This window comes from Polyodon spathula, chromosome 10 (assembly GCF_017654505.1).
Source record: "Polyodon spathula isolate WHYD16114869_AA chromosome 10, ASM1765450v1, whole genome shotgun sequence".
Classification (NCBI taxonomy): Eukaryota; Metazoa; Chordata; class Actinopteri; order Acipenseriformes; family Polyodontidae; genus Polyodon; species Polyodon spathula.
The window spans coordinates 43,692,824-43,707,617 of record NC_054543.1 but is presented as its reverse complement, the minus strand read 5'-3'; the positions used below and the strand labels follow the sequence as shown (position 1 = coordinate 43,707,617).

The following is a 14,794-nucleotide window of genomic DNA, read 5'->3' as shown; positions in this document are numbered from 1 at the left end:
GGAGCTCATTGGGAAGGTTTTTGAATACATCTTCCTTTATTTAATGAGAGAGGAACAGTAATTGTGCATCTAATCTGTTTTTGAGATCCCTGGTGTCACTGCCTTTCTCTGCACAACCAGTCCACAAACAGCTTCTGCTTTTACTATACACAGTATTTGTATGACAACTCAACAATCAATCAACCATCTGTTCTCACCAGAGCAATCTGAAAGAGCAACACAACTGGGTATACTTAGGTTGAGTTGGTAAGAGAATCTTGGCAACATCATCAAGTTGTTACTTAACCATGTTGCCACTTTAAAAAATATATAAATGTCCTTAAATGTTTGCCCCCAACATACATAGAAAATACAATATACAAAAATAGGACCCCCCCTATGTTTTGTCCATATTCTTGTTTTTCTTTCTTTTTTTTATCTTTTATAATGGTGATTGTTATTTGGAGGCTCAGACAGAACTTTCACTAAGGCCGTTCTTTTTAGGTGTTGTCTCTAATGTCACCTCTGCAGTTTGCTCACTTTTGACCAGCTCTTGACTTTCACCAGGAGAGCTAGGATTGAGACTCATTGTGCTGGTTTCAGTGGTGGAGCTCTGAAAGGTGGTGAATGTACACTCCTTGGGTTTCTTGTGGGAGGAAAGGCTGCGTCTAAAGGATGCCAGAATCAGCGGGCGCGCGGAGCGGACAGTGGTGTCCTTGTGCCTCCGCAGAGTCCTCTTGTTGATGTGCTCGATGGTCAGGCGGCAGCGTAGCACCTGCAGAAAGACCTCTCTGAACTGCCTGGAGGAGAGGTTGTACAGGAACGGGTTCACTACTGAGCTGAGGTAAAAGAAGGTGTCAGCAATGGGCAGCAGCGTGATGTAGCCCCTGAAGTAGGCCCTGGTCCATTCTGTCTTGGGTATTGAAGCGCTCATGATCCTTCGGATTTGGTTCGGCATCCAGCATCCTGCCAAGGTCCCAACGATGAGCCCTTGGGAAATGAAAACAGAGAGAAGAAGTGTAAAAACATTTTACTACCATGAATTTGCACTTATTGGAACTTAGTACTGTTTATGCTGGTGGCACAATTCCCAGCTGCAAATGCATAACCACGGATTGTAGATGATAAACCTTTGTTAATTTAGCCTAATTTTACTTTTGAAGGAATGCCTGGCTGCTGTTTTAGCAAAATATTACTGTAAGCATACCTACAGCAGTCATAAAACAGGTCAATGACTTACAAACTAGTGCTTCTTTTAAAACATTAATTCAAATGTTAATGTTCAAAGCTGATTTTCCATCCTTAATATCTGACCATTTAAAGCTGGTTGCTATGGGTTTCTAGTCATATATTTGCAAAGTAATGCATTTATGTTAGTACTGTAAGATTAATTTGCAGTTCTTAATTAATTAAACAGAGTGTAGCAGGTTGGAATTGCGCTGGGTTTTATCCAGTAATTTCTCTCTAGGGATGCGTTGTATTTTATGGCAGCTTTATTTTCTGTATAACTTGCTATAGTATTTATAGTGGGGTCATTTTCTTAGAGGAAAAACAGACATGACTATAAAAGATTATAATGGACCGTTTTATTTTGTATGATGGATAACTTGATTTGTCTTCTGTGAAGAGTGACAGTGTGCAACAAAAGTGGGCAGGGAGTGGAATTGTAATTCCAATGTACATAAAGTTGAATGATTGCACCCCCATTTTGTACTTAGTTATTTCTAACAGGATTACCTTAATCCCTAAGATTTCATATGAGACACTCTCACCTCACACTGGGTGTCATATCATCACACAGCACAGGAAGAGCAAAACAAAAAAGTGCAAGTACAAGATGTTAATGTTTCATGCAAGTTTTTTTTTTAATACCTTAGGAAGTGATCAATAAAGCAGCTGATTTCACTTCATACATGGAAGCTTGCTAGCAGTGTCCCTTTTGGCCTACATGTTTTTGTTAGTGTTGCCCCCTTCGCTTCCTGCATTCTAATCAATGAAACAAACAGCAATATATTGATGTGCAACAGAATCAATTTCAGAAAAGCATTTGTTGATTACTTTTATAAGGAACACATGTTTTAATAAAATGCCATACAGGGCAATGATAAATATAGTCATTTTTTAATAGCAACAATGTCCTGTAGATCTGTAAATTCAGTGCCGCTTTTGTCAAATGTTAACCCCAAGAAACTACTGGGAACTACCAAGAATAGATTAACATAGAGGGATTATTACTTAAATGAGGCCTGATGTATATTATTTACAAGATTAATTCAGTGTAAGCTTAATTAATCATTGTAACATACACACACAACCAGCCTGCATGTTAATGACCATGTTAAAACAAACCTGGATAAGCTAGACAGTACAGCCCCTCCTCGTCGATGCTCAGTGTGCTTATCCTAAATGCTTGATAACAAACTGCTTTTGGCAGCCCAAGAAGGAAAGCAACAACGAGCTTCAGCTAGTGGCTCCACTGTGTTGCTGCTACAAATTTGTTTCCCATTTGGAACATTTCTAACAGTAGACTGAAGATTTTCTCAGTATACAAAAAATAGAATTTCTAATAGGAAAAAAAAAAGTTCCTATACATTAAAAAACAATCCATGCACAGTAGAAGTACCTGGATTAAATAAAAATGGTAGTAGCCATTATAAGATATAGCTATAGATATAAGCTAAGCTATTATAAGCTATAGATATGAAATTTGATTTAATTCTGGCTTTGGTGTATTTATTTTTTACAAACATTTCAATTAGGTATCCATAGAAGACACTGATTAGATAAAACATGGAACAGTCTTAAAGTCATTGCTGCTAACAAAGTTATTCCATACATGTTCTATTTGCTGCATAGGTCTCAGGTTAGCATTCATACTGCTTTAGGCTAAAGAATGCTCTCAGTTTGCATGGTTTGCTCTCAGAAAATCTGTTACACTTGCACTCCCCAAGTCATTACACCTCAGCAGTGTCAAGTCATGATAGTGATCCAATCAATCAATCAATGGGAAGCAGCCGGTTGGTCAATGACAGGAAAGGGGGTGTTGATGGGGTGAGGGAATCACCAATGAAGTGCATGGTTTGAAATAATACAATTTAAACAGTAGATGGCTTGTATCTAATACAATTTTTCTTTTTTCAAGTCTAAAAAAGTTGTATTAAAGGGCTGTGCTCTGCTGCTGGGTGTAAATCACAATCACAAAGTAATATAAGACCCAGCATGGAGCATCACCTAAAGTTTTCCATAAATAATAATAGAACGGTGCTTCACATGACAACATGATGTAATGAAAGCAATTCATCAGCCTCCTGATTCAGTGAATACAGAATAACAAGGCTGCCACTCATGCAGTTGCATCTCTGAAGGTAAGCCGGAACAGTTTATGCCCTGTTTGACACTGCTTTATAGCAATATTTGATGAGTGTGCTGATGGAAACTCAAGTGAATTTATATTGATTTGAGTAGTTATTTAATGGAACTGGATGTGTCATGACATGCTAGATACACAATAACTTACCCTAGTAAATACTATGTACCCCATTTTTAATGGGCAGATTTGTAAATAATACAAATGTACTATATATTGCTGTTTATTAGTAACTATAATAAGAGCAATTTCTTACCTGTTCCAATTATTGGACAGCAGAAAGTCATCTGTGTTGTACATTTTCTTATTTATTTATTTTTATTACATTTACATTTTGTGTCATTCATCATAAAAGGGCAACTTGGTGAAGGTATAAAATGATAGTTAGTCAGCACAGAATGTGCCTATTTACTGCAAGTCTATGCTCTAAATAAAACAACAAGATACAGGCTCTATAGTAACACCCACAAGAGCAATGATCATTTTTTATGATGCATGTTCTTTAACTGAATTGCTTTTCAAAGGTGTTTTAGTTGTTTTGGATATTAGAATTCTCCATATAGGAATTATTTATTTAGAACAAATCTATTAAAAAAGAAATACGCATGAATATTTTATGGTTCACATGCTATTATTAAAAGGACTGCTAGACTGACACACATGATCATTTCCATGTAAATAATACCGCCACCTGCCAGGCTGTTTGCACTGAACATATTTTCATCTTTGCACTAATAAATTTTGAACTTGATCATGCTTTTTCTTTACGTTGCCATGATTTACAATGCTTTACCATGTTTTACTATAGTTTTGTACCATTGTATACCACAGTAAATGTTTATAAGCAAAGGGTCGTTCTGCTTTGAATTAAAAAAAAAAGATTGAATACCATTGAACCACCTACCCGTCTGCTGCTAATGCTATTGACTCACCAAAGTGCTAATTGAGAACAACAACAAAAAACACTGTGTCACTGTGTCAGGATCACAACTAGAATGGGACACACACACACACAGGTGAAGATAGGGTTTAATAGAAGTGTAGTGGGCTGTGGTCCTATTCAGAGGAATTTTGGTCTGAAAAATAGAAAGCTGAAATGAAAAGAAAATGAAAAAGGGGTAATGACAAGTAAATGAGGGGCAGGGATGGAAAGTAAATCTTTAAATGTTAGTAACATACACTGACCTGTATCCTTACCCTGTGTTATAGTAATCACAATCACCAATGTTGCTACAGGTGCATGTAGCATTGTAGCATAATGCACAGGTAAACTGCACATCCACCGTATCAAATACATACTGTAATGCAATTTCATTGAAACCAGAATTCCCTACATATACCAGAAGACTTGATTACTCAGAATACAAGAAATAAAAAATTACAAGAAAGATATGCATACATTAAAGAGGTTATTTATCCTGACCTACACTGTTAAATCATTTCTTGTAACAAATTCCAAAGCAAACCTTCATTCATTTAAGCCTAACTGCTCCAAACATAATAGCCAACATGAACTCAACTTACCAGAGGCCAGAACTCATGAAGAAATTGGTCACCAAGGCTTAAGTTTAGAGACCTTCAAGCCTTTTCTTAGGACTGCCTCATCCAAGTTGCATCACAATTGGATAAGCAGATGTAGTTGTGAGTGTGACAGACATACAGATGGACATGTAAGTGCCTCCCACAGGAGATAATCAGACTGGTATTACACCAACAAAGCCACATATTAGCTGAATGACCTTTGAGTGATATTGATCAGGTGCAGTCATGACTTCTTAAGGCACCTTCTTCCAGTTAAAATCAAACAAGTACTAGTTACTAGTGTTGTACATAGATAAGCAATGATGACAGTCATTGCTTGAAGATTATGAATCATGGTTTTGAATTTCAGTTTGCTATCTGCTTTTCTGCTTGACCTATAGCTATGGCCCCTCTTCAAATGAATTATGGCATCTAAATTCTTCAAAGTAAAGCTTTTGATGTACTGTTCTGCTATATAGGAGTTATTGCACGTCTCTGTAATTGGTGCATCACCTGGAAGATTTTCTGATTTGTTTTCTTTCATCCACACCTCAGTTTATTGGCTTTCCTCTCCCATGCAATCAAAAAAATGTCAAAGCTCATCCTAAAAACTTTTTTTTCACACGCTTTTTGTTGTCCTTGTTCATAACAGTTTCTATGACAAGCTTATGAATGATTTTGCAAAAAAAAGACTTAAGAGGTTAGCCGTTCATTTGTGAACATAGGGCCTTGATACATTGTTTCTCTAAATGTTATAACTTAATAAAAATTAAATATCCAACTTAAAAATTCATTTTTTGGAGATTAAATAAAGTAATTAAGGACTGAAGAGCATTTAACATATCCTGTGGAAAGAAAACAAATAAAGCATATAACAAGATTGGACCTACTAGGTCAAATAAATCAGAAATACGGAGTGTAAGCTTGACTTTTCAAATTACTGATTCAAATCATGTTGTATTTCTTGGCTCTTCAAATTCTAGAATCTTCTGGGAAACAATGCAGTGATCAGTGATTAACCTCTCATTGAGAAAAATAACTAAGGGAGAGGAACCTGTGATAAAAGAATTTAATTGGACCCATTTTTACATTGCTTGATTAAAGTATCTAACACTTTGCATATGCGGAATTGGTAAAGTCTGCAGTTTAGAAGATTAATTGATGAATAATAAAGAAATTATATTTTTATTTCATTTATTTTGCTCAGCAAGGCTTTTACTTTTGCAAACACTGGTCAATTGTAGTTAATTAACTATAAGAGAGCAAGTATAAATTCCCTTAAATATGAAATATTTACAATCGTTCTCAATAGATCTGAATGCTGTTGATCAAATATTCATTTTTTTGATGATTTTTTTATTTTTTAAAATTTTATTTCAGATGACCTGGGAAACTTGAACCTGGGGCTTGGAAACTTGATTTGAAGTATTTTTAAAGCTCAGCACCTACTCAAAGTTGCCAGAACTTTGAATTTCTCTTGCACTTCCTCATTCCAAAAATACTATCTCCATGGCTACTGGTGGCTTCTCCCACCCCTTCAGTGATGTGGCTCAATTACCTTGTTTATCTTCAAGATAAATGTAAAGTTCTGGCAACTTTGATTAAGTGCTGGGCTTTTCAAAAAATAATAATAATAATAATAATAATAATAATAATAATAATAATAATAATAATAATAATAATGTGTATGTATGTACTGTGCAGTATGTTTGTATGTATGTATGCATGTATGAATGTAAAGTTCTCTTCAGGTAGGATAGATCTCATCTCATACAAGGGCAACCTTCAAGTCAGTCTCATCTACTATAACAAATAAACGTGTAATAACTGGGTATAACTGGGTGGATTGGAATACATTTACAGTGTAAAACACCAACAAAAAGATTGTCTGGTGATTATGGAATGCAGTAACATATTGAAACTGAATTTAACAATTGCTATAGTCTATGAAATTTCATTAATAGTTTAACATCTATGCCAACATAAAAGAAATACTTAAAGCTGAACTGAATAAATATAATAATAATAATATATAAAAATAATAATTAAATAATAAATAATAAATAAATAATAAATAAATAAATAAATAAATATTTTATTATTATTATTTACACAGCCAAGTTCTGCTTGTAAAATGGAGCGCTCATAAACATTTGAATTTCCAGGCTGGGGATGGCCTAGAAATACATTAATGGGCAATAGCTGCCAAGGAATACATATCTTCCCAGAGGAACCATGAGGACAAAGGCTCTATGGTAATCCCAATATAAATAATGCTGGTGGAACCTATACTACCTTATTACCTGCAATGGTATTACAAGATAAAGATAGAACCCCAAATATGGACAGACATAATATTGGTTTATGATATAGCGTGATGATATATCATCATCACTATTATTCATCTCTGAACTTAGGCTGTTGCACCATTAATAATAATAATCTCAGACTCTGTTCACTCAACAAAAATCAATGCATTCAAGTTGTGTTGATGATATGCAAATCGATAAACACGATAAACGCTCAATATTATGAAAGCCTTTGCTTTTTCCATAGACAGAAAACCGTCAGATTATTTTTCAGGCCCTTGAGATATTATTAACTAATTCAAGACAAGAATAACTGAAAAAAATAAACCCCTTTTAATAATCTATAACACAGATGCCTAGTATATACTGTGTAGCAGATGGTGTAGACAGTCTGGGATGCAAAATTGCTGCTTTAAGGGATTCTGCTGTGCCAAAATTACATAATTACTGTACGTTGATATCTTTTATATAGATTTCAAAAATAGTAATTAGAATTCAAAAAACTAGAATAAGGATAGAGCACATACAACAGGCGATAGCATGAGAGCGGACTTATAGATGTATTACCAGAGAGAGAGAGAGAGAGAGAGAGAGAGAGAGAGAGAGAGAGAGAGAGAGAGAGAGAGAGAGAGAGAGAGAGAGAGAGAGAGAGCTCCCCCATCCACGTGTTACTTACAAGGAAATAACCTTCCCTAGGGGCAAGACAATGGAATAAGGGAGACCTTGGTTGTTAAAGCATGTGTGTAGGATAAATCTCATCTCATACAAGCGCAACCTTCAAGGACAGTTTCATCTGCTATAACAGATAACCGTGTAATGCTATAGCTGGGTGGAGAGGAATACATTTACATTGTAAAACACCAACAAAATGATTCCCATCAAGTTTGATACTTACGAAATACATCAGTGTTTAACTCATTTAGCCTTCCACAGACTGAAAACTTACATTGCACTGAATGAGAAAATACAAACATCATTAATCATTCTGTTCAGAGGACTTCATGCCCTGAGGAAGGACACAACCTCAAAGAATATGGGTGACTGGGTGAAGAAATAACAAATATGGAAATCTATCGTAGTCTTCTGAGATTAAACCTCAAAAAATACATTTTATGCTATATTTGTTTTTAATTTGAAGACAATCTTTGACAGCACCTATGACAGGTGGTTCATTGCAATAGATTTCTGATCATTCTATTGCATGCATATATAAAACTGCTATCATGGAATGTGATTTAAGTTTATTTCAGCCCCAATGGAAATCAATTGAAGTATATAGGCAATATATTATGATTTTATTTCTTTTTTTGTTCCAAGGGAAGTCATGTTTCTTCTACGTTTTCCAATAATCCAGAAATCATGTTGTACTCTTTCAATGATTTTTACAGTTCATGCAAGGGTTATCTTAAATGATATCTTAAACAATAATTGTCATTAGTGGCCCATTCTTTTAACAGCTAGTGGGCTCAGGCCACATTTTAACATCCTTTTTAAAACTATGCAATTCTGGAATTATTAATCAGAAACTAATGGAAAACTGACCTCTCATTAATTTCAGTTTACTTACGACTTGTAATGACTCACAGATGAAGTTAAATTCGCACCTGTGACCATCAGAGAATTTCCTTTTTAAATTTTAAAAAGCCATTTATGTTTTTTTTTAATTTTTTTTACTACAAGTGTTCGACAAGGGAAAACTTGAGTTTCCAAGCCGGTTGCATCTTATTTTGTACATTTGTAAGTCTCTCTCCTGGGGGTTCATTACAGGCTTCAGATGAGAGGACTGCAATGGGAGCCCTTGGCTGTTCATTAAGTTGTACAATTTGAGGTTGTGTGATAATGAGTCATTAATAACACGTTATGATAAGGCCATCCTTGTTTTGAAAGGTTTCCCTCTGGCCCCCAAACTATTAAAAACCTTGATTGTCTGTCTGTACCATAACATTAAAAATCAAAGTAAACATAATGGAAGTTTAGTAATGTTCAGGACAACTGCTCTAGCCTAGGAGCATGCAGCAGTATCATTAGCAAACAGATTGCAAAAGCCATGGCAGATCAACTATCAAGGGTTTTTCAAAGAAGCTTGATCAGAACGCAAGCTAGAGCCCAGACGCAGCTGCACAATTGAAGGAGATAATGTCATTGTCTAAGTTGCCTCAAGTTCAGCTGTATTGTGAGCGTCTTTAAGTTCCACAGGATTTGTTTTTCAGGTTCTTACCATTCTGCAACAGTGCAGGTATGTATTTATTTACAGTTACTGTATAGTCAGACCACAGTTTATCAAAGCATTATACCATAGGAACCTGCATAATGGCCCCTCATGAATGTGTATGAAAATGCAATGTTGAAGTATTCAGTCTGTTATTGCTAGTAATCCTAAAGTGTTTTGCTGCATGTTTATTTGGAATGGAAATCTGGGAGTCTATTTTAATGATCTAAACAATTCTATACAGTTCTAGTTCATCAACATGAAGACACCTTGTTTAAATGATGAATCAGCTTGATAAGCGGCAGGCAAGTCTTAAACTATTGATCAAAACAGCAGTATTCTAAAACAAGAAAATAAACCTGTTCATATTTTGTTGACACCCCCTTCTGCCAACGATTCCTGCCCTTGTACTCCCACTAACCATTAGCATTGAACTAGTGCATTGATTTGTTCATTTGGGCAGGGAGGTCAGGGTGTAAGGGGCTGAAAACAGAACTAGAGCAACCAGCTCTTCTATAATGAGATGCATGCATGTTCAGTGCTTTACTTTTTAAATCAGATAAACAAAGCTGAAAGGACAACATCTGGGGATGTAGTACTTTGAGTAAGTAATCCCTTTAAATCAGTTGTGCCTTCTTAGGACTAAGAAGATTGCTGTTTGGTATAGACGATGTAATACATACATGATAAACTATAGATGCCTGTGGCCTATAGAAAATACCAAAAGCCTTGAGAAGGGATCCAATGCCACTGACCACATCAGCTATTTGCAAAGTGCAAGTCTGCATTTGTTCATGCTTTATACTGGACACGATTGTGCAAATGAGTAAAAGTTTTAGTTTTCGTTACCATTCTTTATCATTATTCAGTGACGGAATAGAAGCCTCTTCTTGTTCTCACAGAAAACAGCTTTGAGAGTGACATTAATGTGCAACCCCAATACCACACCAGCATCAAGTCTACATTGTTTAATGCTTTTTCAGTGGTGATCTGGGATCCACTTGTAGCACTGACCAGTTCAACACAAAATAAAGATTAATTTGAAGTCGTATTGCATTTGTGTTAGTTGCCTCACACCTCTTTCTGGAAGAGTGTGACGTGGGCACTGATCTACCTTGAGAATGTACAGCTACAGTAAACTGCTGGGCGCAGGGAAGAGGACTTTTCTTTTTTTCAGTTTGGTGTTTCATTGCTCTTCCATATTATCAACCTGTATAGTATATATTAATATATACACATCCACACACATCCCACACTATTTACTCCTAGATTTGAGCATGGTTGAGGTCAACACAAATGTTGCAATTTCTCTTCAGATTTTATAGCAAACCCACAAGAAAGAAAGGTATAAATGTTTGAATTTCCCAAAAGATTTGAGTTGCCTTGTGTGGCTGCATGAATAGATTTCTTTTCATTCTAAGATAATTAAATGTGATGAGGGAGGGAGGGGAGGTAGGTTGTATGCTAAAGGCTAAAACCACTAAAAGCTTTTACTATAAACATTTCAAAACACTGCTTTTAAACTTTGTTCTTAAGATTAATATATTTAATCCACTTTTAGTCTGAGGCTTCAATTTTGGTCTGCACAGTATATATTCCTTAAATTACAACCAATCTTATCTAAGTTGTAAAAAGATGAACATTTTCAGTGGACTTCTCAAACCTTACATGTTGCCATGAGAAGTCATTAGTATACATTAAAATAAGCTAACTTAAAATGGACATGGAAAGAGCAGCTTTGAATTATAAATTATTCCTGTACACATTAAAAGAGACAGTGATGAGAAATTAAATAAAACAAAGGGTCGTCTCTTATGGTGCATTGTTTTGAGCAGCAATACAGTACACTTAAAAGTGTGTGTGTGGTCTATATATATAAGGCACTATATTATTTGAACTCTTTAGACTTGTACAGAAATAACCTCCCTCCCAGTTCTACTCAAGGGGTTAACTAATGTATACTTTCCAGTGGGTCTAGAGATTGCATTGCTTTTTCTCAACTTTGGATGGCCAAGTGTTGAGTGAGTCACATCAAAATGCCAATATTTGTAATAATATTTTTTGTTAATGTGAGTTCTGCTGTCTACAGTAAATCTTCAGATGATTCACTCTTGAGGGCAGATCCACACCCTTCAAGTTTATATTCTTCATGTAAGAGTGTTTATAGTTTGAGATACATTTCTACATTAATGTTGCAGTTTCTTGTGCTTTTCCAGACTGATATAATTAAAACTGCGTAATATCACCACATTGAAATCTGCTGGGCTGAATGTAATGGGAGTCAATGGTGATTTTTTACTGTAATTCTCATACCCCAGTTAATATCACTCACTTTATTTAGTCATACAACTGATTTCCACTCCACCAAATAGCACTTTGGTAAATAAAAGCATACACTTTCAGAAGGCTTACATGATGGTAAGTTGCTGTAATTCGAGGCTTGGTGGTCCAGTGTTTAAAGAAAACGACGATACTAGGAGATGCCTAGGTCTAGTCTCTGCTCAGCCATTGACTGTGTGTGACCCTGAGTACATCATGGTAAAATCAAGTGTAGTTAAAGCCTTGAGAGAGAGAGGAAATGACAGATACACATTACTGCAGGTAAAAAAACAAACAATGCCAACCTTGGTAATGTACAGCAGATACTTAGCATAGTCAAACCCCCTTTAATATCACTTCAATAGGACTGAGCAAAAATGGATAATGTGCAGTTAACAGTGATTATATAATTGAACAGAAGTTATAATGAGAGCTAAAGCTGCTTTTAGCATTTTTACAATGTTCTTTTTCCTTCTATGAAAGAAATACAATGTAGAAAGCTTAACCTTTCATGTCTTAACATTTGGCTAACATTTTTTAATAAACAGGGAAGGAGGCTGAATTAAATAGGGCAACAATTAGACCAAGTGCATTGGCAGCTATACTAGCCTGGGTAGTAGTAGAGTCGGTCAATCTCTTCCTACTGAAACCTATTAAAATATATTTGAAACAAACCAACCCCAGCTCCCCCACAGGACAAAACAAAGAATGACAGATATAAATATTTTTAGTTACTATTTTTGCAAAGAAAGAAGATAATTGTAGGATTTGATTTTCTTGGTTTTTGGGTCATGTTTGCTACAGGCTTGCTCAATGGGGTTTACATCATGAAAAAAAACAACCCAGACTAGGGTTTCCCACAATACTGAAGGCATCGCTATCACAGTTTATGCTTCACATAAAGACTAAATCAAACAACTTTACATGAGACTGATGTGCATTTAGCCTGCTGTATTAATGCAATGTATAAGCGGTCTTTGACACACACTATTATTCTTGAGCTGTGCTTCTCCATCTTTTTAAAGACATCACCTACACATCTAAAGGAGATGGTAGCTTACTGAACTTCAGTAACTCAAGACAGAGAGCTACCGTGTGATCATCTTTTCACTTTGTCTGTTTTGTTGCATACTGTAATTCAGGTCAGAAGTGAGGATTGATCTTAGAGCTTTGAGTGGAAATTTTCTTTGTGTCTACTGGCAGCATGCCAGTCTGTGCCATTAGGCCACGTTTCATGACACTAAATTCATTAAATAGGTAACCTAAGTCACATGACTAAGCTCTCCCACACAGCTGCCTGATTCAGTCAGTAGTCCTCTTGATGCAATGAAAAGAGTATTAGGACCTACTTCTTTAGAAGGTTAAAAATGCTGAAGACAACAGCAACAGTGCATCGACTACGACGGTGGACACAAACACAAACGAAGCTGGGGAAAGACACTTTGTGGAAATACTTGTAGAAATTAAATAAATCCATTACCTCTTAAATGCATTACTAGTTCAGTATACCAATAAAATGCAAAACATATAATAATTGTTCTTTAAGAAAATGTTCTGGTACCTTCAGACTTAGGACTCCATCACTGATACTGGGAAGGGTAAGAATGGGAGTATTACTGAGAACTCAGTGCACTCAGGTGTCACAAGTTATCTCACCGTTAATAGAGTCTGTCAGAGGCATAGATAAGAGATTAAGGGAAGGTGCTTTTCTTTACTATATGATATGGTAGAGGTTCTTTACTATATATTATGGTAGAGGTTACTTGTTTTGTTGAGACGATAAGTTTTATAGAACTGGTCATTTGTTTGTGGCACAGGATTAAAAAATGTTATGCACCTGGAAACTAGTTTCATTGAATACACATGCTAGGCATCTAAACAAGAGGATTAAATAGAACATTTTCCTATTTCATTTTATTAATATAGACTGTAAATTGTAAATATGCAATTTTACAACATTGCTGCTTTTGCTAGAAATAGACATGAATAAATAAACAAAACAATTTGCATTTCATCGGAATAAATGACTTAACAGTTTTATCTCTATACCTTGAATAATGTCTGTGATTAAAAATGCATAGCCTCTCTTACTTGAAGTATAAAGTTGGTGTGTTCTTTTACAGTAAATAAATTACAGCCACTCTGCCTGAGTTGCTAATTAGTCAAATGTTATGTTAAATAAATTACAGCCATGTCACAATATTAATCAACCCGCTTCGGAGACCTCTAAAAATATAAATGACTGCATATAAATAGGGTGCTATTTAGAGTGGCTTAACAGAATTGCAACTTTACACCTGCAGACCCATGGAAACAAGCCAGACCAATAGGAGGGGGAGTGGCTGAGGGATGGATTTCCTGATTACAACTTCAGTCTTGAGAGACATCCTCTGATGAAGGCTTGGAGACCAAAAAACACAACTTTCAAATTGTTACCCCCCATTCCGCCTCATATATACCGCAACATTGCAGTTTGCTGAATCTGTTTCTCTGAAAAATATACAGCATGCAGGACAAAAGGTCTAAGTTTAGCCCTAATGTTTGACTTCAGGACATCATGGTGATATTTTCTATTTCAAGGGTGTGCAGCTTTTACTCCACCCTGTATATGCAACTCAACACGCCCACGGAGTTTGAAACGGTTTTTATCTCAAGGAAACATTAATCTTACAACATGTTTGGAGAAGGCGTAACACCTGAAAATTCCAGTAGAACATACCTGAGAAGGTTGTACACTGGAGAAAGGATCAGTTCTATACCTGTATTGTCACTCTTATCTGTGTGCTCCCACTTCCTCCCCTTCTCTTTTGCTCTCAGGCTTCTTGTCTTTGTCTCAGGGGAAGGAACCTGGCTCTCTTTTCTGTCTTAGCTTCTGTGTGTTATTGTGTGTGAGGTTGCCCAGGCAAACCTTCACCTCATTCCTAGTGGGCTTGACCTCACCCGCTGGGACCAATGCTCTCATTCTCGCAGGCCTGTTGGGAGTTGGCTTGGGTGCTGGAAAGTGTGACGGCATTACATATGCTTGCTCATCACTTTTTAGAATTTTCAAGCTAAACAAGGGCCAATTAAGAGTTTCTCCTGTACATTCAG

The 14,794-nt window shown here is 36.0% G+C and overlaps 1 protein-coding gene across 1 annotated transcript in view; it reads right to left on the bottom strand.

Annotated features, from left to right (window-relative positions):
• Positions 1-13: 13 nt before the first annotated feature.
• Positions 14-14,794, bottom strand: part of gpr39 (G protein-coupled receptor 39) — a 19,350-nt gene continuing 4,569 nt past the window's right edge. The window contains exon 2 of the mRNA XM_041262225.1: positions 14-969. Coding sequence (XP_041118159.1) covers positions 449-969 — 521 coding nt within the window. The 3' untranslated portion in view covers positions 14-448. The remainder of the gene's footprint in view (positions 970-14,794) is intronic.